The sequence below is a fragment of the Micropterus dolomieu genome, linkage group LG13, assembly GCF_021292245.1.
Source record: "Micropterus dolomieu isolate WLL.071019.BEF.003 ecotype Adirondacks linkage group LG13, ASM2129224v1, whole genome shotgun sequence".
Lineage (NCBI taxonomy): Eukaryota > Metazoa > Chordata > Actinopteri > Centrarchiformes > Centrarchidae > Micropterus > Micropterus dolomieu.
In genome coordinates, this window is record NC_060162.1 from 16073230 (window position 1) to 16098326 (window position 25097).

The 25097-nt window shown below is 39.2% G+C and overlaps 1 protein-coding gene and 1 long non-coding RNA gene across 13 annotated transcripts; one reads left to right on the forward strand and one right to left on the reverse strand.

The window, feature by feature from the left end:
* Positions 1-972: 972 nt before the first annotated feature.
* Positions 973-3734, reverse strand: LOC123981781. The gene is made up of 3 exons (XR_006827825.1): positions 3606-3734; positions 1866-1904; positions 973-1080 (listed from the first exon to the last, which is right to left on the reverse strand). It is a non-coding gene; the product is annotated as an uncharacterized LOC123981781 (long non-coding RNA).
* On the forward strand, positions 3405-23996 carry slc5a1 (solute carrier family 5 member 1). 12 transcript variants are annotated; one of them, XM_046066937.1, is made up of 18 exons: positions 3576-3623; positions 4634-4710; positions 9241-9337; positions 9996-10242; positions 16093-16164; positions 16592-16696; positions 16919-16978; positions 17192-17296; positions 17402-17507; positions 17989-18069; positions 18217-18425; positions 18949-19084; positions 19206-19313; positions 19412-19562; positions 19669-19837; positions 22483-22698; positions 22831-22936; positions 23035-23996. In XM_046066937.1, exons 5-18 carry the CDS (start codon positions 16096-16098, stop codon positions 23247-23249), a joined length of 1836 nt encoding a protein of 611 aa, XP_045922893.1. In that variant the 5' UTR covers positions 3576-3623; positions 4634-4710; positions 9241-9337; positions 9996-10242; positions 16093-16095; the 3' UTR covers positions 23250-23996. The 12 variants fall into 12 exon arrangements, with proteins under 12 accessions (XP_045922900.1, XP_045922899.1, XP_045922892.1 ...); XM_046066941.1 differs by lacking the exons at positions 3576-3623; positions 9241-9337 and adding an exon at positions 3488-3529; XM_046066939.1 differs by lacking the exon at positions 9241-9337 and having other exon boundaries at positions 3592-3623.
* Positions 23997-25097: the final 1101 nt, after the last annotated feature.

The following is a 25097-nucleotide window of genomic DNA, read 5'->3' on the forward strand; positions in this document are numbered from 1 at the left end:
TTGTTATTTTCATTTGAAAAGACATGCTGGACAAAATACAGCAAATTAACCTACCGAAATGCAGAGGCATCTACTGTGGCAAACGGGTGCAAACCCTTTACCACAAACTTAGTCACTGCTCGGTGACATTCGTTGATCCTAGCCTCGGTCATTTTGTTCTTCCCTGCCTCTGTGAACGGAGTAGCTAGAGGTGCACCAGAGCTACCTGCTGCAGCCTCTGAGCCAGCCAGACTCTGGCCGTCTTCATCATCATCTAAATTTGACGGACAATGACAATGAAAATTATTCGTATAGTAAAGGTTTACACAATGAAATGGCGCTCACATTAACTAAGTAGACAGGGCCTGTCCTGCCTGGAGAGTTTAAAGTTACCTTCGGCATTAATAACAGATGGCGTCCCGTTAGCTCCGCTGCCGCTTGACTCACTTGCGTCGCTAAGTAGTAGTGTATCAAACACGCGACAGTCCTGCAAATGAATTGCATGCTCTGTGGCCAAATGTTTCTGCATATTGGAGGTAGTTCCCCCCTTTGACGAAATGGAAACTGTACAAGTGTTGCACATGACCGTATTGTCGTCTTTTCGCGTGAAATATAACCAAACTTTAGAGCGCTTCTGCCTCGATGCCATGTTTGCTGTGTACTGAACCAAAACAACGCAGCGCGTGTGTGACGTCATGACGCGAGCGGAACCGATAAGTAGAATCGTTAAGCAGGCGTGCTAACGGTTCCAAGGAATTGATTCACTGGGCACCGGTTCCGAAGAAGAACCGGTTCTCGATTCCCATCCCTACTCAGCACATAAAATCTGAGTGAAATAGAAATAGAAGATATTTTCTATTTTTCTAGAAGATATTGTCTTGTGTTATATGTTCAGTGCAGCCCAAGAATTTAAAAATAAGCTTGTAAATGGCTTTTAAAGTGATCATGTACCAGAAAACTTACAAAAATAAATGCAAAGGTAATCTTATCTCAGGCCTTCTGCCTGTACAGGGCAATCAGTTGTGGTGTGTATCTCTCAAGCTCGCAGTAGAATTGGTTGCATAGGTTCAACATTTGTAAAGCGATGAACTCAGCAAACATCTGCAAATACATAAATGTATGTAGATTAATGGCTTTCAACTTGGGCCTTGACAGGAAAACATAATGCATCAATTACTTGTTTTAAGCAGGATGGCTGACTATATGGCAAGAAGAATATAGTTTTTACCTGAGAAATGGACACCACTGCACTGACAAGACAAGAAAATGCAGTTTGCAGGTCATCCTGCAAACTTCTTTAACCTGACTAAGGTTTTGCTGCATCAAAATGAAAGATTATGTGGCTAAGAACTGAGTTAGCCAATCAAATATATTTTAAACTAGACTAATTGTATAATCTTTCATCATCTAGCTTCTACCTGAAGCAACATTCCTACACCAAAACAAACCCTTGTGTTGTTTATCAACAGTGCCATTTTTGGTCTGAACAGGGTTGAGACAGAATTTCAGTCAGGTACTAAATAGGTTAAGAACCACAAAGGAGTCATTCAACCATATCATCGTAAGTTAATAACAGACTTTAACAGTCTACAGTGAAAAATGTTTTCACTTAATGCTGTAATAGATCTACAGTCTTCTCGGCTTTTGATCACTGCCAATCATTCTGAAATGTTTAAAAGAAATCAAAGATCTATGAAATCTATAATCATAAAATCTCACAGTCATTGCTGGACTAATACACTTCAGTACAATATCCCTCATATGTCTCATGGCAGAGCTAAAATATCTTCTTTCATGTAAAAATGTCATCCACTGTGAAATGTTGTTGGCTATGTCTGATCAGCAAGCCAGCAATTGACGCAGAAATATGCAAATTGATAACATACCTTGGATAGCTATAGTGCCACTCAATACTCTGTTTGATCCTGCGAGAGCAAATATAAAAAAAACAATATGAAGAATTACCATTAGTTCAGTCAACAAGAACATCATCAAATGCTGATTATTTTTTAAAATACAATATTTTATCATTTATCTGATTCACCAATATCAGAGCATCTTTCGCAAGTCAGGTGTATAGTCCTTAATGTGCAAACAATATATGAACACCAACTTTTGATTAGTTTACAAAATAAAGGCTTCTCACAAACATGTGATATGGGTAGAGTTTATTGTTGTGATAAATGTATTCAGACTTAGTCAACAGTTTATTAGGTACATCTAGGTAAATTTAATGCAGTCTAATCCAACATTTCAGCAATAAATCCTCACTTCTGAGGATGTCTTTTTGGCTATTTGGAGCAAAGTATCTTACCAAACTATGAAAACTTATTTTTAACCACCAATGGAATGGTACAAGTAGGCTATTATTTAACTTACCTCTACATTAGGGGTCCTCAACTACATTTGTTCAAGGGCACAAATCTTTCTAAGTAGACACTGTGGAGGCCGGACTTTCAAAAATAAAGTAATTACCATATTTCTGTTTATTATTTTCAGCTTTCACAAAATGAAATTTTTATTAGCTTATATCAATGTGAACAGATTCCTAAAAACATGGTAGGCCTAAATCCATACTGATAAATCTACATAGGCTACTACATAACTAGAAAATGCTCTAACACCAGAGGCAGTTCACCGAGGAGTGATGGTTAAAATCTGTAAATGTAACTCTTATTGGCATGATATATATTAATCATGTGGTTTTGAGGTTATTATGCAGCTTTATTGTGCATGTGACACCTGTAGTTACTGGTGGTAACAGCAGATGCTGTTGCGTTTTTTCAGATTTTGAGAAAGGAGAGGCTGGATCCGATGAAAATTAACAAGAAAATTTAATTAAAAAATAGGTGAATAAAAGATGGCATTACAGAACAAACATGAAACAAAAACACTGTAGTGGACTGGAAAGTTGTTCCTCTTTTCAGATTTACAGCTTACAGTCCTGATTCTCACAAAAAATTGAATTTAGAGCGCTTCTGCCTCGATGCCATGTTAATATCCTCCAGGTATGTGGGCGGGTATTTTTCCTCCAAATGGCTCAGGACCACAGCCATTGGTCGTTTGGTTACTTCTTTGTCACACAATTAGGAAGGGTGTACCTTACTGTTCTACGTTGCTTTTGGTCGAACAAAAGCGTCGGCCCCAGACGTAGAACCCCCTTTTGATCTACAGGAATACACAGTCCATGCTCTACCAACTAGTCATACAGCACAACAGGGGTTGTCTCCAAAACGGTCGATACCCAATCTTAGGAGTCTATGAAGAAGTTAAACAAAAGGATCCTTCTGGCACTAAACAAAGAGGTGTCAGTTTCGTTCACATTACAAAGAGGAGATAAACAGTGGTTTAATTAACATTCTAATGCAATTGTCTGGCTTAAAACCCTGCAGTTTTAAATTTGAAGGAAAACACTGAAACACTGGAGTACATTAAGTTTGTTGTAACTTTTTAAAACTCAACAATGCCTACAGTAATACCACAGGACATAGAAGTCTGGGGTAGCTAAAGAAACTATTGTCGGGCAGTTATTGGTATTTTCCATAATTAGGTGAGTAGCCATGATCTTACTTTATGCTGCACACAACATGAGTCTGCGAACCGCGAAAGTGAAAGGAGTTGGTTACCTGGCTCAGAAGGTGGAGGTGAGCAGCCTGTCGCCTGCAGCTCTTTATCTAACAGCTCGCTGTTTCTGCTCCTGACTGTAGAATTACTCACAGCAATATTTCAAACTGGCTGAAAATGACGGTTATCTTGTTGTGTAGACGCATTTTTGATGAATGAGAGCAGTCAGCGCTAAACCTACTTATAGATTGCATTTCCTGTGGCTACTTCAAAATAAAAGTCAACTTGTGTTTCGTCAGTTAAATGCTTTTAAAGTGATGCTGCAACTGCAGGAAATGTTCAGTTTGCATTAGCAGTAACTTAATACAGCATTTTTTCACAGCTGCTTACACTGCATGATGAAATTGTTGTTCTCTTGCTCTTGAAGCCAAAGTGGTCGCGAGTTTTTCCTTGCACTTTTTTTACTTCTACTGTAACGGATGTGATTGAAAATGTAGCGAAGTACAATACTTTCATCAAAACACACTTAAGTAAAAAGTAAAATTACAGATTTAAAAAAAAAAAACTACTTTAAAAAGTACAAATACACAATAAAACTACTAGGCCTACCAATTAGTTGGTGTCGAGGGAGAAGAGCAGGGGGGAGAGCACACACCCCTGGTGGGCGCCAGTGCTAATTGTCCGGGTGCTGGATGTGGTGTTCCTCAGCCGCACCTTCCGACTCCTGTCAGTCAGGACGTTTGTGATCCACTGACAGGTGGAGGCTGGCACAGTGAGCTGGATGAGTTTGGTGCTGAGGATGTTGAGGATGCTGTTGAACGCCGAGGATCCTTGCATATGTCCCTGGAGAGTCAAGGTGTTGCAGGATAATGTAGTCCCAAGTAGACTACATCACATAGACTGTATATAAAAAGCTACATCATCAACTGACCAAACTGCAGGGGATCCAGCAGGGGACCTGGCGTATTATAATTGGTAGTTTTCCAAAGGGAGTCTGGTCTATATTATAATAAGTAGTTTGGAAAACTACTCCCAATTACTGTATCATATACACCAGTTATAATATACTTTCACGTATTGTTTTAAACAGAACCCAGAAGCAGACTTTTGATGGGAGAACGTTCAAGCAGTTTATTCAACAGCAGTAAGGACACAACACGGGGCAAGGTAGGTGTAGGGGAAGTCCGTAGTGTGGCTGGCTTGAAGATATGCTGGGCAGGCAGGCAGGCAGCCAGTGCACCGAGAGATGATAGCGTGTACACGATCTCTTTAAAAGCCATTTACAAGCTTATTTTTAAATTCTTGGGATACCTTGAACACATAACACAAGACAAAAAATCCTCAATTTCACTTAGATTTTATGTGCTGTGCATGACTTTTTATTTTTCTATCCATCCAAGAGACCAACTCCATCCATGATCAGTCGCAATACTTTCTACTGACAGTTGCAGAGACACAAACAGAGAGCGATCTACCATAGGCCTTCTCCACAAGCAGCTCACCTGCGGTGGTTAACACAGAGTCGTAGGTGAAAAAGTTCAAAATGCGAGCTGTGTTTTTTGGGCAACAAAACATACAGCAGACAAACTGAAAAGGGCAGTGCAAGCTGGTATGTTGTGCAGCATTGTGCAGGACAGAAATGTAGGTGGTTGTGCGAATCTCCACATCCCAAAATTTAAAAATGAATACCAACGCAATGAAGGAATAGTCAAATAAGGTCCAGCCCTGCTGCACTAGCTTCCAAATCTCTCTCATTGTCATGTTTAAGGTTATGGTTAGTTTCTATTTCTCACCCATTGTTTGAGTCACTGCATTTGTGTAAATTTGACTTGTCTTTAAGTAGTTGCAACTGGATGGATTTGTTGTTCTATCTCACGCAGGCTCCGCCCTCTACTGGACTCTATGGGTACTACCTCCTCCAATCACACGCACGCACTTGCCCACAGTAATTTTATTGTGCACGTAGCTGACCAATAGGAAGTCGCTACCGATACGTGCGTGACGTATAAATAGCAGTGTCCCTACTGCCTCAGCATCCTTTTTTCTTCAGCAAACGACGAACTGCTCACTGAATTCACCACTGCCACTTCTAAAAAATTATCTTTGCACCTGGACGAGCTGACCCATGTCCTGCCCGGACAAGTCCAGGCCTGCGGATGGGGAAGGGAGCGACTGGCCAAGTGACCGTTATGGAGGGACAGAGGCCTGTTGACGCTGCCACAATCCCCTGTCTGGTGTTCAAGATGCCATTGTTTTACATGACTGCTCCACTGACGACGCACTCACGGTGACACTGTTGCACGTTGAGCCGTCATTGGAGCAGCGAGCTGTGCTGCGTTCAAGGACGCCACGGATCAACAGACCGTGGAGTATTCAAGGACACCACAGAGCAGCAAGCTGTGGTGTGTTCAAAGACACCAGGGTGCAACTCGCCCTGGTGCATTCAGGGACGCTATAGCCCGTTTGACATCGGCCCCCCTAAACTTCCATTTATGGAAAGTTTGGCGGTGGAGAGTGCCGAAGATGCGTTGTTCACGTGTACACATTTTCATGCAGAATGGCGATGCCGCTGACAAGCTGTGTGGACAGCATTCTGAGACGAGGCTACTCTCTTCAGTTCTGCTGCATACCACCAGTTTTCCTGGACATAATGGAAGCCAGTCTATCCTCTCAAGAGGAAGTGGACTTCCTGGCCGCCGAGATCCAGCAACTTCTGCTGAAGCAGGCTGTCTTAGGGCATCTCTGCGCATGACATGCACAGAGGTCTTGCACCATGTACTTTTTGGTCCCCAAAAAGACAAGAGGCTTCTGAGCCATTCTGGCTCTCTGCCACCTGAACCAGCATAATGGACTAGAGGGCGTTTACACATGCTGATGATCAAGAAAATGCTGGAGCCAGTTTGAGACGACACACCTCCTTTGTTCTTAAGAGCATAAGGAGCATGTTCAGGTCCAGGACAATAAATCTGGATGCTTTCTACCCCCCTACCCCACTTAGGGTGCAGGGAGGTGAGAGTGCATCTGTTGTGTCCATGTGTGCTAGGCTAACATCCTACATAGAGCACACAGCTCCCATTCGATGCACTGGTCAGCTGTTCGTCTGTTTCAGTGATAGTGCAGTCAGTAACACCCTGTCCAAGAAGAGCCTGGCCAGCTGGCTTTGTGAGTGAATCTCCCAAGCCTGGACACGGGCAGGAACAGACCCACCCTTAGCGGTGCATGCACATTCCACTCGGAAGTGTGGAAGTGTCTACGACCCTTTTTCAGCGGGGTGTGTGTCGCAGAGATCTGCACAATGGCATCTTGGCCCTTACTGTGCTCGTTTGTGTGTTTCTATCTCTTGGATATGTCGGGATCCTTCTCGGGATCCAGCTCACAAGTGCGACCTAGGATCTGAAAAGTGAGGGTCTGGTGACTACTGGGTGTAGAGGGGGAACATACACTGGCAGTGCCTGACGTTCCAGTGAGAAGTCAGGGCAGTCCAGGTGTTAATGGTCAGGCCAAGCCCCTATTGGTCCAGTGACCTTCTCAGGGGTGTCCCACCACTCACTAGGTGAAGTGATGGTCTGGTTGGTGTGATGGACTTTGGCTTGTCACGGCTAGGGCAGGCAGTCATACCCATAGACCAGTAGAGGGCTCCACCTGTGCTTATAGAACTAGGGTTACCATATCGTAACCTTCATTATTGCTATCAACATTATTATTATTATTTTAGAATTACATTGAAAGAAATGTTACACTATATGGCTTAATGTGCTGTAAAAATATTTCTATAATAATTATTTTGATTGTCAATCTAGTAGGGCTGGACCTGAATATTCTTTGGATCAAAGGACTTTGCTCAAGAGATTCAAGTTATTATCACTTAACACCAAAAAGAATGAAAACAAATTGATTATCAAAAGTGTTACTGGTTATCTGATCAAGCAGTCAGATACTTAGTCCATTCAGCTTTATGCAAGATGTGCTTAATTTATTGTGTGTTAAATGACAGATGATGTTTAAAGTTTTGATACTGATTGTTTAATAAAGAGAACTTGAATTCTAATAATGGATTTGGATTCGTATTTTTAAGGACAACTATCTGAAAGTGGGCATTTTGTAAATTTGAAGTGTACTAGCAGTAGGTTGGTTGAGTGAGTTTCCATTAGTATTTGAGTCTAGCACAATTAATTTTTTGAGTAGATTTCCCCCAGAGTATAAGTTGTGCACAATTACATTTATTGAGTAAAGAATTAGTGGAATTTAATTTTAATAAGCATCAGTGATGTAATTTAGTATGCAGAAATGAAAGATTTTTTTAAAAAAATGTTAGTATTATATTTAAGTTACGGTTTAGTCAAAAATATTATTACCACTACTTAAAACGTTTGAGGTAATCAGTTTCCACAAATATTTTGAGTATTCTTATTTGGGTTTACAGTGAGTTATTACCCTCTCTGAGGGTGAGTGGCTGAAGCTCTAGCTCAGCACATGTCACTGGGGGCTGAAGAAATGCATTAGACACCTAGTCCCAGCTCCCACAGTTCTGCTCACGTGATCCCCACTGTGATTAGAGGGAGGGGGAATTGTGGCTTTGATGTACAAGGGAGCCTCACTAATAATGACGGCCGTGGGGGTCGTGTGCAAGTTTCATCTGATCACCATGAAGCACTCCCTTCAGCATGTCTACTACCCTGTATGACATCAGCAGCTTCATGGGTGAAATCCCCTCACCCTTTGTCATGCCTTGTGGTTACAGTACCCCTCCGCTGCTGAATATGAAACCGTGTCCAGAGATGGTGCTGTGATTACAAATCTTGCACATGAATTATTCTGGCCTCCAAGTGAAGTCATCTACATCCATCTTTACTGTTTATTGACTTCACAGTAGATAAGTCCAATCATTTTGTCTTTTAATAAGTAACTGCTGCTTTGAAAGTGAGCTTTCTTAATTCCATAATGTGTACTACACAATTTATTTGAAGTTTACTTGTGTGTTAGATATTTAGTTTTTTAAGTGATGAAATCCTAAACAGACGTCCATCAGATGCATACCTCCAGATGCTGGTTAACAGACATGCAGACACCTTTCGATTCATCCAGATATGCACAGGGGCCACTAAGAAATATATATATTTTATTTAAAACCTAGTTTATTAACTATTATTGTGTAAATAACGTCATGGTTGTTATTGAATGATAACACTCAAAAACAAAATAATTCAACATACATAACAATATGACAGATATTTACAAATAAACTTTAGCCTACATACATACAGAAATATAGGTTTGACAGGATGTCAATGCATGTAGATGAAATGCACTCAAAATAGAGACGGTCAACGCACTGTAACAAATTGCTGTAAAATAACGGGACATTGTGTACAGTAATGCACCATTATTTGTAAATACAGTTGAATACTGTCAATGTTGATGCCTTTGAGGGAAAAACATATTAACAGCAAGCTACTGTACAATGTCACGGTATAATACAGTATTTTCTTGTTTTGTTGCTTGAGTCCGCCCATAACTCATCTGATCACGTCATGTTGCTTCATGTCACACCACCTCATTTAGCACGTGGTCAACTTACATAAATTAAAAAATACAAGTTTAGCATCATAGAGTAGTGATTTTAATCAACATAATAGGAAGGATAATAAAGAGATTAAGAACTGAAGACAGTTTTCACCCGGATTCTGGCCCTGGCAGCACTGAAGTGGACGAAGCAGATCACCACCTGGTGCTTTCTTCCTTGCCTAAGCCTGCACACTGTTATCCATCCTGCTCTTGTGGCTTACTTAACAAGGTAATTTCAATCTTATCAAAGTCAGCATTACCCGGTTATGACATTGTGTGTTGATTTTATCAAATGTAAAAGACAAAAGCATAACAAAGTGAAACTTCTTGACATTAGCCTACTTTGTGTTAACCCATGTTGAAAGCATGCATGGACACAAAACATAGAGCCTAAACAAAGTTTCAGAAACAGCTATACTGTATACATTTACTAGTTACATGCTAAAATATAGATTAATAGATAGATAAATAGAGCGTTATTAGGTTGCTCTCACATCTGCCAATAAAGGTCAGAATTTAATATCAAAAGAGAGCGATAGAGAGGAGGGCTTCAATGCGCTTGCGTGTGAGGTCTGAACCGAGGATAATGCATGCATATCTGAAGTTTTTTAAGAATAGACACCATGGTTGGAAAAAATCCGAAGTACAGACTTAAAGGACCAATATATAATATATTTACTGTACTAAATCACAAAATAACCATGATATGTCAGATTAAGGAAACATGCTAAGTTGAAACACTGACTTCTATGACAACAATACTATAGCCAGTATTTCCTCTTTTGAAATGATCTAAAGTGGAATGTCTAATGTGAGAGGATTACATATTGAGTGCAAATAAACTTTATTTAGCACACCTAATTTCTTTTATGCTTTCTCTGTTTTAGGCACTTCAACGGTATCAACCCCAAGAGGGGAACAAAGGCCAGCCAGGGGAAGGTGGTGTCCAAGAAGACCAGGAAGCTGGTCCATAAAAAGGCAGCAACTGTGAATCTCTATGTGGCCACCCTTATATAAAAAAAAAAATACTCCTGGACTTTGAGTGAGGCTTTATGTAGTCCACAACACATCTCCACACAGGACCTCACTTTCAAACAAAAGCCCACAACCAGATCTTCATGAGGTCATTTTAAGGTAACATGTCTGAGCATTGTGTTCCGTTCAGTATGGCTGAGTCCTATTGTTTGAGTACTGTTAGTTCCTGGTTTGTTCTTTCACGCGCTTTCTATTGCACGTCATAATCATACCTTATGAAAACTGAAGGCAGGGTAAAGTTTTAAGTATGGTATGCAAGTTGTTGAAAGATTGTTGAGGACCTGCTTGAGATGATTAATTGTTGTTATGGATTGTATTTTACAAGAATTACATTACTGTAAATTTGTCAGCTACTGAAGGAGTATAAAGCAGTGGCTTTAATAAATAATGTTACATGGCCGTCTTAGTTCAAGAAAATAATTTAACTGATTATAGGATACATGGACTAGGCTAGTATAGCATATTGAGAACCTGTTCAGAAATTGCGTTTTAATGAATTGTATTTTACAAAAATTTACTTAGTTTAAAATTTTTCATTTAATTTTTTTGATAGCGCATTGACTTTAATAAATGCCACATGTTGAAGGCCATCTATTGTCTGATCCATTTATATGCTAGAAATTTTGAGATATTTTTATTTTGAAATGTAAAATGTTTAAATCATTAGCTTGCAGCAGTGTTATACTGTAAAACCAAACAAACAGTATTATACTGTATTGCTTATATTCAATACAGCACATTACTGTAATATTTTTTACAGTAATAAACTGTTGTTATTGATTACAGTAGTTACACTGTAAAATAACAGTTTCATGCTGGCAACTGTAGCTGCCAGTAATTTACTGTAATTTAACGACAAAATTTGTTACAGTGTGGGTATACTAGTTTTTACTTGATCTATCACCTGTATAACAATGGTTCATTGATATGTATTATTAAAACATGCGGGACCACTGCATGCATTGAATTGAATGCCAACACCAAAATGACAGTTTATCACAAAGGTGTCACTAAAGTCAAGGATAATGCACATTTTGAAGATTTTCACTTGCTTTTTTCTTTTCCATGTACAAACTGCATAGAGACACGAAGTCCTTTCCCTCTTACGCCATATGGTGTAATTTACACTGCGGACCCTGGGGACATGTCTCCACCACATTTTGAAATGGCTGATTTTGTCCCCATCACTTTTTAAAGCATTTGTTAAAATGTTCTGGAAAATAGTTTGCACAAAGAAAGGTTAACTAACAAATGAAAACACTTGGTTTATTCGCACAATAAGAAAGCATTCAATGCAATTTAAATATAGAAAAAATATAAGATAGTAAAATATAAGAAACAAAAATGCATTGTCCAAAAAAAGTAACTTAAGCTAAAAAAAAACAAGCTGCTGGTTACTGCATTGTATTCTGTTATATTTTTGAAATGTCACCTGCCAGCTAATTTTTTGATTCTTTTTATATAAATAGACATTTCCACCATAAACTGGAGCAGGAAATGTCTTCAGAATCCAGGAAATGAAGTATTTAATGCTCAAAATCTTCTGGGACCCCCAGACTCCTCACTCAAATGTTTCAGCATTTCATATTTCTTCAAAATAGTGTTACAAATCTTTTCATCTTGTTCTTGACCATCAAGTCTCGTGACATCGTGTATCATCACGTCCATAATCTGTGCATTTATGTCCCCACCACTTTTCAACACAAAGTGACGCCCTTGCTTCCAGGGCAACCTCCATGAGCCAGTTCATGAGCTTCCATTCCACAAAATGTTTTTTAATAGAGTTTCTTTTACAGAACTGTCTGAAAATCTGAAACACAATTTCATCTTATGCTAATTGTTTTCTGTCTAACTGTCATTCTGACTTGTCATAGTAGGAAGTTTTATTTAAAGCAGCCAATGGTCTATATTCTGATCAATATGCAATGAAAATCAACAGACGTACAGAGACTTTAAACTCATTTGAAAAATGTAATCCATTCCAGCTGACATATTTTATTGTTGTTGTTAATGGGTTTACATGTATGGATTGTTTTGAAAACCCTTAAATGTGTTGTCTTCATATGAGAGTGTTTGATGTCCTGCCATTCAAGATTTGAGAGCTGGATAGACATCAGTGCAATCACAGGCTAGAAAATCAATCAGACAAACAAGTGAATTTGGATGATGTGAAAATGAACATTTACAATTAACAGTTTACGTGACACTGAATCACAGAAAAGCACAATGTGAAGTCATCACTGCTGGTGTTGAAGTCATAAGATAAATACAGTATGTAAGATATGTCTGTTTTTTTAGGCCAGGCCTGCGGGCTACCAGAGATTCCTGAATCAGACATATGTAGACAGGGAGATGTTCACAAGACACAATTGTGTCTTTTTTGGCTGCAGGACACTCAATCAATACTCTGTTTGCCAAAGACAACTACAGTATTTTCCCACATTATGTAGACTGCTGTATATTGGGAATGGACTCCTGCAAGAGATCAATTTCTTTCACTAATAAGCAGTGCTTGTCTTTGGTCTTGCTGCCCTGGGATGTGATCGGCTCTGTGGTGTGTTTGGCGCTGGTTCTAGCCAGGGTTATGCTCATATTGCAGTCTTGGTGAACATAAAAGTAAACTGGGCCTCACCAAATCAAAAACGTTTGAGAAGATCTTGACCTGTCTGGTGCCGTTAGAAGGCTGAAGTCTCCTCTTGGGTTTAAAATCAGGACTGAAATCAGCTCGAGCCATAATCCCCACAGAGTGCTGGCCTCATTCCAGTGATTGATTCTCATTCAAGTGAATATTGATTGTCCCCATTTAGAGATTTTAAGCAGCCATTTGTAACAGTACCAGTCAGATAACCCCCTATCTCACTCTCTACATCTCTTCCTCCCCATTATGCTGTTACTCTTTAGTAGAAGGCTGTGGTGGTCACTTTAATGGTGTGGCTTTTTTATACAGTCATAAATTCATTAAAACATTTTATCTTGTAGCCTGTAACCTATCATGTGTTTTTCCAATTAGATGGTTTTAATCTTCTTGTGTTTATTACACACATGGTTTCATCATATTACCTGTCATTTTCAAAATCCGTTTTTTATTTCTCTGCTTCCAGCATCATCAGTTGTGGCAGAGCACTATAGCCTAGAACATGTCAGCATTATAATGATAGATGAAGCTGCGAGCAGCAATTCACTGGGTCAAAGCAGTCCGGAAACACTGGAACATAGAAAGAAAGATGACACAAAGGTTGAAGGTTAGGTTGGTGTATGAAATGCAAATAGGATTTTGTGCCTGGAACAGTGAGCTTAGTGCTGGTGAGATCTGCCAAGACTGAGGAAAAACATCCTGTACACTGAGTTGCAAGACTTTTAGGTACACATAATGCAATTCAGTACAACAGCCTTCAATAATTAAATCACTGGTGAGTGAGTGCAAATTTGATGGAGTGGGGTTGTGTTTTTGGCAGGAGATGGGGGCGATTGCTTACAGCTATCTGATTAGAGAACTTAATGACTTTCTTAATTAGGGTATTTGACATGCATTATATTTCATGGGTGTTTCTTACTTCTCTAGTAAGGTCGAAGATGGGCAGAGCTATGCTGAAAATGAAATGATGTCACCAAACTATAGATAAGGTATTACCAACTAGTAATAATAACTAGATAATCAGTCTGTCCACTTCTTGAGAAGAGGTCTAATAAGGAAACATAAGTGAAAACACGTGGTGGGTGGACTATGTGCATACAGTAGGAGCTTAGACACTATGAATGCTTTGTCTTTTGGACGTGAGGCAAAATGATTGCAAAATAAGAGTGAGGAACAAACTGTCATGAAAGAAGTACTCAGTTTTTTTTACTAAAGTAAAAGTAGCAACACCAAGTATTAACATCAAAATATACTTACAAAAGGAAAAATACTACACTGACTCATTTCAGAATAATGTATTGTATATGAAGCCTATATGTGATGTGTTATATTGTATTATAATCATTGATGCTTTGGTGTGTCAATTAATTTTAATTTATTTATTTACTACTATAATAATAACTCATTATTTATTTGTTGATTATATTGTGTTATTTGTTTGAATCTGCAAATTTAATATAGTTGAATTATAAAGTAGCATAAAATGGAAATACTCAGATAAAGTGAAAAGTATATCAAAGCTGTAAAGTAGTAAATTTACTCAGTTAATTTCCACCATTGGGAACAAACAAACAAGGTGAATACTATGCCCTTAACTGTCCCTCATTTGTATGAGCTCATACCCGAGTCTCAGATTAGTTTCACTACCCTGTAGCGACACCTAGTGGTTTATCAAAGTACTTTCTTTTTCTCGTTTGTTTTACAGGAGTATAACATGATGGCAGCTGTAGCAACTGATGATCATCTATATTTCAGTCTCTGTTGTGACCTCCTTCAAACATTTGCTTTTAGACTAATAATTAACACACAAATAAACATTTGTGCATAAAAAGAAACATGTGCACTGTGGGTGGGGGAAGTCATGCTTAAGTGCCTTTTATTTTTAGTTTCCCAGTAAAACTTTGAAAAAAAACAAACAAACAAAAAAAACCTTGGTAAACCTATTTAGAGGTCTTCCTGGATTACACTGCTGTTGAACGCTGTGTAAATGGACAAAAAATGTCCTCTGACACTCGATATCCTGTTTTTACTTGCAGACAGATGTGTCAGAGTCAATGTGAGGGGACAACGAGAGGGCAAAAGCTTTTATAGGGTTAACATATAGAAACCTAATGTTATTCCAATGCAGAGGCAGCTACTCAGTTGTGTTTGAAAAATAGTATTTAAAAATACCTTAATTTTTACACCATTTGATACAACCTTTTTTTTTTTTGTTATAACAAACTGCTTTAGTTTTGGAAAATTTTGGAATTGAATTGATGAAATTGAATTGAGTGGAATTTAACTGCAGTGAAGGGGTTTTTCTGTAATTCATTTTTTAAAAGGAACACCTGCTTCTTTACTTGGAGTATTTCCTTGTTGGTTGATCATTAACAACATTATTTGCTAAAAGGTTACATATTTTAACACATTGATTTTCTCACCCACAGTCATGTATCAGCAAGGTTCATTTGCGCATCCAGATTCACTTTCAAACTCAACACCAAACACAATATTTGGTAATTTATTAGATAAACACACTCACTCTGTTTTCTCCCCTTCCCACACTCCCATATTTCCCACACTCTTTCACACACACACACACACACACACACGCACACACACACACACTCTTTAACACACACTGCCACTCAGGTACATAAGTATCTGTGCAGGTGCTTCTCAAAAAGGAGTGACTCCACCAACAGCTGTCTGGTAACCCTCTCAGCAAAATGTCTTCTGATTATATTGGATCCTCTTTAAGGAGCCATGCAAGGAACAACAATGCCACTGTTGCTCTTAACAATGCAGCAGATATCTCCGTTATTGTGATTTACTTTTTGGTTGTATTGGCTGTCGGAGTATGGGTGAGTTATTCAGTCTTTCAGCTGACCATTACTTAAATACTTTGTTTTCTTTAATCTAAGAAGTTTAAAGAAATTCTGTCTGCACTGAGCCATGAAAAAAAACGTAGTAAAGATTTACATGTTGGAGAAGTGAAAATAATAAATTTTTTTGTGCACTTTGGCGTAAATGAAATGTAATTGAGTTGATTGATATTGTGTAATCACAGCATCTTTCTCAACAACCTGGTTCACGTCACGTCGTTTTATAGCTTGGATTAATTTATGACCAGTAATGTTACTGGGATATTGTTGTGTTGCATGCAGTGATTTTGTGGTTTTCTATTTCTCTTTTTATCACTCTTGTAGCAGCTGTGTATATAAATTAAATGTAATCATTAACAAATACACAGTGGCTGCTGAAAAGGTGTGTGAGTCGTTTGTATGAATGCATTTATGGATTTTCTGAAGTGTGCCTTTCTCTTGTTGCAGGCTATGATCCGCACCAACCGATCCACTGTCGGTGGCTTCTTCCTTGCAGGCAGGAGTATGGTGTGGTGGCCGGTGGGTATCGTATTGCTCAGAATAAGACAGAGAGTCACTTTCATGCTTATTGAAATTAAGCTCTGTCTTAATCTTCCAATCTTACAGCAATAAGGGACATTATGGACATGCTGACATGCTGAAGTTTTTATTTTGTGCTAATAGGCATTCTCTAGAAGGCCCTGTATGCTCAGTCCCCCCCCCCCCACCAGTCCTAGGCCCCAGCCACTTTGTGTAAAATTTGGTTTTATTAGAGTAATTAGGTGTGTAAATCATCTCATACTTAGTTATTATATTGACATACCATAAAAGTCCATAATCAGCTGAAAAGTTGGAATCTGTTCACGGCCTTTCTTGTTATCAAATGCATTCCAAAAAAAAAGCTGTGAAGGTTTTAGAAATTACGCATGCATATTATTTATAAATAAATAAACTATGCACTCCTCAGATCGGAGCATCTCTCTTTGCCAGCAACATTGGCAGTGGCCACTTTGTAGGAATTTCTGGCACCGCTGCAGCTGCAGGACTAGCCATTGGTGGATTTGAATGGAATGTAAGTACATTAATCTGTGTCTGATGTGCCAATTATACCATTATTACTTCTCACATAAATGTGTTTCTAACCTGTCACACAGATAAGATCAGTTATCTCTGGCAGGTGAGCTTATAAGTCAATAGATTATAGTTATAGGAATCTATCTTTAAAGGGACATTTTGAGTAAATGGTGGCGTAGATTACGTGTTAGTTTTGTCTTTGTGTTTTTGTGTGTTTCAGGCTCTTATAGTGGTCGTCATTCTGGGATGGCTCTTTGTTCCCATCTACATAAAAGCTGGGGTAAACAGACCACACAGGCCACATGTTGGACATACAAAACCTCTTACTCTTTGTATATAATTATTTAACCTATCCTATTCTTTTATTATTTATTGCATTCAAGATGCAATAAATATATACTTTTCTAGAAACCCCAAGAAAGCAACAGCATCGGAGTAAAGTAATTAAAACATACACAAATAAAGTAATCTCATTTAATATGGATGTTTTTAGGTGGTTACAATGCCAGAGTACCTGAAGAAGAGATTTGGAGGACAGCGTATTCGCATCTATCTCTCTGTGCTGTCACTCTGCCTGTATGTTTTCACCAAGATCTCAGTAAGTCACTGTGACACCATATCTTAACCCTCAGTGATCAACATTGCACCAGTATTGTGCATTATTGACTGAAATTATGGGTTTTTTCCTCTCCTCTCCACTCAGGCAGACATGTTCTCTGGGGCCATTTTTATCAACCAGGCTCTCGGGCTGAATATCTACCTTGCTGTTGTCATGCTACTATTGATTACTGCACTGTACACTGTCACAGGTCTGTCCCCTCAAGATACATTCACCTCCGTTTACACTGAACTCACAGATCAATCATAAAAGTCTTATCTATTTTTGAATGGCACAACGACCGGGGGGTCGAAGTCTTCTCAAGGAAACATGTAGACATGTAGACACATGCACACATACTCTCTCTCTTCCTGGATAGTTTATCTGTGGTGTGTTATTGTGGTAAATTACCCATGAAACTGCGATAAGCAGGAAATGGCCTTCTGTTGCTGTTTTGTAATAATGCGTCCACATGTGAATGTCAGTTTTACAGGATGAGCAGTGAAAGAGCCCTTACATAACACAGCTAAACACTGAATACCCAAATTGGGCGTGATGAATTGGATCATGTACAAAGTTACTTATTTGAGCTAATTCTCTTCAAAAAGTTCAGTTATGTGCATTAGTGATGAAAAATGTGTTAATTTTGGATAAATATGCGTAGATTGATAACATGACATATTGTATCGCAGGTGGATTGGCTGCAGTGATCTACACAGACACGTTACAGACCATCATTATGCTTGTTGGATCATTCATCCTAATGGCCTTTGGTAATATGGTATTTTCCTTCTTTATCCATATACTCGTTTGCTTTTTTATGAGTTATTGTGACAAGACAAATCCTGATTGTGACATCAAATTGTCGAAGAGTAAAAAAGACTAAAGTAATTTAGTCTAACTTGCACACATATCCTCAGCTTTCATTGAGGTGGGAGGTTATGAAAACTTCGAGAAGCTCTACATGGAGGCCGTCCCTTCTGTGACGGCAAACATCAGTTCAAGCTGCTACAAGCCTCGCCCAGACTCCTTTCATATCTTTAGAAACGCGATTACAGGAGACCTGCCGTGGCCTGGCCTTGTGTTTGGACTCACCATTCAGGCCACTTGGTACTGGTGCACTGATCAGGTCAGTCAAGCAAATGGCACTTCCGGGCATGACCACTGTGATTGTGACATTACTTGTGCTGACTCAACGGCAGCTATTAGAAAAGACTAGCAACAATCCAAGGTCATAAAGACACACACAGACTCATTCAATTGATTTCCACACATTTGTACACACATTTATGCGCCTTTATCTTGCCTATTTTTGCAAGACTCGCTCAAGCGCTCTGAGGTGGCGTGCTGTAATAGGACAGTGACTGAGATAAGATTAACAGTCAGTCTAATGCTGGACCTTAGGGAAGAATGAGATACCTATTCCAGTGCTGACATCCAACACACATATAAACAAATTCTGTTCAACCAATTTATCCCTGTTCTGTTAGCACAGCAGAACACTTGAAATTGGCTTCTTTGGCTTAAGTTTTGCATTTACTCAAATATTTATTCTGATACTAAGAAATGTTTCGAGTTGACCTTGAAATGGAGAGAACCGTTGATTTTATCATGGCACTACTGATCTTTTTATATCTATTACTTTTCTGTAGGTGATTGTCCAGCGCTGCCTCTCAGCCAAAAATTTATCTCACGTTAAGGCAGGCTGTATCTTGTGTGGCTACCTGAAGCTGTTGCCAATGTTCCTCATGGTTTTTCCCGGCATGATCAGCAGGATACTCTATCCTGGTGAGTGTGTTGTAGCTCACTGGCTGAAAGTACTGTTGTAGTTTGTGCACATCTTACCGCAGACATAGTGGTGGGTTTAAATATTCTTAATATCCTGCTGATATTAGTCATTTTATTTTAGATGTGGTGGCATGTGTGGACCCAGTAAAATGTCAAGAATACTGTGGCGCCAGTGTGGGCTGCACCAACATCGCTTATCCCAAACTGGTTGTGGATCTCATGCCCAATGGTGGGTGGCTAAAGACCTTATGAGCTGAGAATGCAAACAATAGCCCTTATCTTCAAGGTATCTTCCCCCATTTAAATCTGTAATTCTATCTATTTCAGGTCTGCGTGGTCTTATGCTGTCCGTGATGCTGGCTTCTCTGATGAGCTCACTTACCTCTATCTTCAACAGTGCCAGTACTCTGTTCACCATGGACATCTACACTAAGGTTCGCCGCTCCGCCAGTGAGAAAGAACTCATGATTGCTGGCAGGTAAAACCCATGTTTGGGGTTCTGTTTGATATGATATCCGATTATGAGAATTCATTTGTGCCTCACTCCCACTATCTCCACATGTGTGTGTTTGTAATGTGTATAGAGTGTTTATCTTGATCCTGATTGGTGTGAGCATAGCATGGATACCTGTGGTGCAGTCAGCCCAGAGCGGTCAGCTCTTTGATTACATCCAGTCCATCACCAGCTACCTCACACCACCCATTGCAGCTGTCTTCATGCTTGCCATCTTCTGCAAACGTGTCAATGAGCCTGTAAGTTTCCTCTTGAATAATCTCTACATTTAAAGGGTGTAGTTTTAAATGAAATCACTTATCAGCTAATCACTTTTTTATTGCCTATTTGTGAACGGATTGTAAACATGCCCTTTTGTACCATGTACGATTCTTCGAAATCGGGTTGGATTTTCTGCATGTACGCTCCTGAGCCTCTTGCCTTCTGATTCTGAACCAAACACACAGCGACAACACTGCAGCTAACGAAATGGAGTCTGCTAACACCAAACAATGACCGGCTCCCGGCATAACACAGACCCTAGCACAAACTCCACATAATGATAAAAAAACTGCTACAGGTGATCAGTCAAAAACACGGTCAACATCGTGAAGGCGTTCATGGAGAGACCTCCGCTTTGTTTTGGATTACTATCCTGTGTATTATGTCTAAGTGCTGATTTGCACCTGCAACAAATGATGAAACGGTACAAAGAAAATGTGGAACGATATGTTTCAAAAAACAATAGTGACACAAGGCAGGGGCAGCCAGCTAGATTAGCACGGCTCGGGCATTGTTTGCTTCGTAATGTTCTATTACATTTATTGTTGCTTTACTGATACTCCAGTACACAGCTTCTTTGCACATATCAGTCATCATAATTTTTGTGACCCACAAAATATACATTAATGCAACATAACAGTGCAGGACAACAACGATGCAGTGGAAACCCCATCAGGTAAGCTGCAGTAAAGTTACTTACTACGGTCTAACTGTTATCCTAAAGTGTAGCAACAATCTCATTTATAATATTCAGTCTCAAATTACAGCAATTCTGACATTGCTGAGTGAAATATACATGTCAGGTCAGTGCAGTAAACACATAGAGCCAATGTAGCATAATGTATTGAGCATGAATTAGTTCAATGTCAAGCTGATAGAAATATTACTGTACTGTTGCAGTGTGAGTTTAACTGTGTGTCCAGCAATATGTGTTATGCTGTCTCTTGTTATGTCCTTGCTTTGGTTTTGACTGACGCCAACTGCTCTCTCATGAGTTCAAACACATGCAGGAGCACACATGGGAACATAGTGGTTGCAATCTGAAACGTCACTGTTAGAGGCCACTGAAAACTACACATGGCCCTTTTAAATGTGAAGTGCACTCTACCGCGCTTTTCATATAAACAAGTGTAAGAGTCTACAGCCATAAATGAGTTAACGTACTACATCAGGCTCACAATGACATACTGATGTTAAACAGGTAAAACATTTACTGTGTTAACCATCTTAGATAATCATGATAGCATGCTAAAATGTGCTTATTAGCACAAAACACAAAGTGCAGTTGAGACTGAACCAAAGTAATTTCTGGACAATATGGAATTTTGACCTGATGACGCTAGTTGAAAAGTCTGGGGATTTCCAAACTGATTACACTTTATCCTGAGGGGGACATGAATGTCTGTGCCAAATTTCATGCCAATTTCCATTTGGACCAAAGTGGTGGACCAGCTGACAGACCAACAGACATTGTATCATTGCAATCCCTAAAGCAATGCCACTAGCATAGATTAAATGGTGAAGTTAACTTTTGTGTGAGGTAAAATGCAGTCCGTTATAAATATCTGAAGTAAATACTGCTGAAATGTCATTGGTAACATTTCTTTTCACTGCTTTATTTTATTGTCTAACTGGATGTATTTTAACAATAAAGCTGTTGAATAGCATGGACATATGTTATGTGATCTGAAAAGGTAGGGCTGGGCTCTAAAGACTTGGACCCCCTGTTGACCCCTATCTTACTCTCATGATCGTCACATTAGCTTAGGCAAAACCCTGAAGTCATGCACGCCATCAGCTGATCAGTGATGGTTATCAACAGATTCATACAATCACCAGTCACATTCAAAATGGTCAGTGATGAGGGTTTTATAATCCGACAAACTCACTCTCACTCACGCTGCTGCTATCACTGTCTTAGCTCATCTCTCCAGCTTCCTCCTGCCCTGGTTTCTCGTTAATCATATTCCCATGACTTTGTTTTGCAATCTGCATTATGTATATTTGTAGTTGTAGATCTGTAGTTGATGCTCTGTTGATGCTTGTATGTTGTTCCTCAAATGTAAGTCGCTTTGAATAAAAGCGTCAAATGAGTAAATGTAATGTAAATGTAAATGTATATTTCATATCTCATGCGTCTGCTGGATGCCACTCCATTTACTCTTGTGGTGGTACTGTGGCACCAACAGAATCCATTACATGCCATTTGGAATTATTTGGGATGCATCCTCAAGAGCATAGCATTAAGTACAACCTTCTTACCATATTTTGCAAGAATGGATACAGTCTTCTTTTTTTTACGTTTGGTCGGTTGGTCTGTCCACCACTTTGGTCCAGACTGAAATATAAGAGGGATGAAACGTCTTCTAGTATCTTCAACCAAGTCCAGTTGTCCTTGACTTTAACCTTCTTTTGGATATTGGATGGATTGCCATGAAATTTGGTTCAGACTCAGCTGTACTTTATGTGTATTGCTAATTAGCAAATTTTCACTCTAACACATAGACTACACTAAGATGGCGAACATAGTAAAAATCACAATGTTCCACATATTAGCATTGTCACTGTGGTAATGTTGCCATGCTAGTGTTCCTATTACTTATTTTCCTGTTTCTTTCCTCAGGGTGCTTTTTATGGCCTCACAATCGGCCTGTGTATTGGCCTCTCCAGGATGATTGCTGAGTTTGCTTTTGGGACTGGCAGCTGTGTTAACCCCAGTAACTGTCCCACCATCATATGTGGGGTCCACTACCTCTACTTCTCCATTATCCTGTTTGTTATCTCCTGTATCATCATCCTGACAGTCTCTCTCATGACCAAACCCATCGACGACAAGCATGTACGTGACCACTGTGAGATAAGGCTGGATAAATCATTAATGTCCCAAACATGACTCACTCAGTGGAAGACACCGCAATGGCCAACTTTATAAATAATTACTTTTAACCCATTTGTTTTGTCGTTTGTCTAGTTGTATAGGCTGTGCTGGGGTCTCAGGAACTGTACTGAGGAAAGGGTGGACCTTGAACAGGATGATTGGGTTGAAAACAGAGATTCCGACTATATGGATGTAGAAGGTAATCAGCAGACGTATAGTGTCATAATATAAATGCATTCCTGCATGTTAACACACACAAGCAGATTTTCTTCATCGCCTTTGTCTCTTCCTTCACAGAACCCGAGGAGGAGCCAGGCTTGTGCAAGAAGGCAGTGATGTGCTTCTGCGGCCTGGAGCAGAAAAAAGCCCCCAAGCTGAGTGCAGAGGAGCAGGCAGAGCTGCAGAAGAAGCTCACAGACACCACGGAGGTGCCTCTATGGAGGAACGTTGTGAACGGCAACGCCATCATCCTTTTGTGTGTGGCTGTTTTCTGTCATGGTTTTTTCGCTTAAAGAAACTCGCATCACCTGAATTGCACTCGGATACTGTAATTTATATTAAAATGCCAGGATTTTTTTATGAATGTAATTTATGATCACATGAACTGTTCAGTAGTCCCCCAACCCTTAATATAAGATAATGAACTTGTACACCATTCTATAGTGTATTATTAGTACTATGTTGTAATATGTGTCGTATTTGGCTACTGAACTCCTCCACGACATAAGGTATATTTTTGTAAAGTAGATGCCTGTCTAAAACTCTAAAAAATATCATAACTGTACACAGGTTGTATATAATCTTTAATTTCTGCTAACTTTGCCTTTTGGCAGCTGAATTTATAATAAATTAAATATTGCATAATAATAACATTATGCTGAAACACCCCCCCCCCCCCCGCACAGATGTAGGTCTTCCAGTGTTCGCTCACAGCTTTCTTCCTTGTCTTTAATGTTGCCTTTTTAAGCATAATGAGAACGTTAGAGCAGTTCATGAATGGAGCTGCAGGGTGACTCATGCTCGTCTTCACCTGAAATTGACTTTCAAGTTTGCATGTAACAGACGAGAAAGTGAATTGACCCAGGTTCATTTTTATGTTTTTTAATTGCAAAGGAGGGATAAACAGAAACTTATTTGTAATACATTAAAGATGTGGGTATCTGAGGACAAGATAGAAGATTTTTAAATTCCTGGTAATTACTGTATTTGCTACCTCATTCTACCTAGGCCTTGTTTTTCTGTGCTCAAAGTCCATGAACGCTGTCACTTCTTACATCTATACACCTTTTTGTATGTTGTTTTAGGTGTTAATGAATAAAAACATTTCAGTGAAGAAAGTTGTGAATTACACAGAGCACAGTCTGACTCTCTTTGCTTCCCTCTGGTGGTTCAGCATTGTTCCTGCTCTAAATGTAACTGGTTTGTTGTTTATTTTATCATATATTTAATTTCTGGTCAAATCTGCTCATACTGAGGTTAATTATATCTTTAATGTACTAACCAAATGCTTAATGAGAAACACATAATCCCTTTTAACATATTTACCATAAGTCTTGTGAGTCATTCCACATTTATAATCTAGCTCTTATCACCAACTCTGTGGTTAATGTCCTACACTTAGCAGTAATGCAGGCCTTGAATATGTGCGCCGCTGTTGAATGATTTATGATTTCAGCCTTGGACTTGAATATTTTGTTCTCTGGAGTTTTATTTCTTTTATCCCTGCTTAATTATCCACCAGCTGCATATTACTTTATGTCTGCTTGAATCATACGTTTGACAGTGATTCTGCTGGCCCGCGTGGTGACTAGATATAACGAACCACGGTCAAAGGTCCATATGGAGGCTTTTCTCACTCTCAACAGTGAAAAGACACATTTTTGTGTCTGTGCTAGAGCCCAAATGCCATCTGTCAGCCACTTTTACCCACAGTGATGAGTAATGAAGAGACATGTTTTGAATTCTTTGAAAATTGCAAAGAGTGAGTCGATTGTGATAAATAACCTAATGCAGCAGTTGGTCATTGTTTGAAGTAGAATGAAAATATTTTTTAAATGTTTTTCTCATGTACTTGCTAGGCTTTGTTAACCCAGGCTGCTGTCTAAGCAGACTCTAGCTGTTAAACCCAGTCTGAAAAAGAACTTGAGCTGTCTCACTCACAGTAGCCATTTGAGATGGTAGTTTTCAACATGTAACATTTTTCAAAATATGACATCCAAACAGTGGCGTTAAGTACCAATAGTGCAGCACTGGGGCTAACGATGGACAGATCCATTCATTCATTCTGTGTAGGCCCATAATGAATTGCTGTGCTTTTCTTGATTGCTATTTGTTCTGTAGCTACTGACATACCGTGTAAG

Excerpts from the sequence above, each read along its gene's own strand:
- slc5a1 (XM_046066936.1), top strand. The coding sequence starts at position 3,540 with ATGATCTTACTTTATGCTGCACACAACATGAGTCTGCGAACCGCGAAA. Across the intron at positions 17,297-17,401 it reads ATGTTTTCACCAAGATCTCA|GCAGACATGTTCTCTGGGGC; the intron begins GTAAGTCACTGT and ends CTCTCCACTCAG. Across the intron at positions 17,508-17,988 it reads TGCACTGTACACTGTCACAG|GTGGATTGGCTGCAGTGATC; the intron begins GTCTGTCCCCTC and ends ATTGTATCGCAG.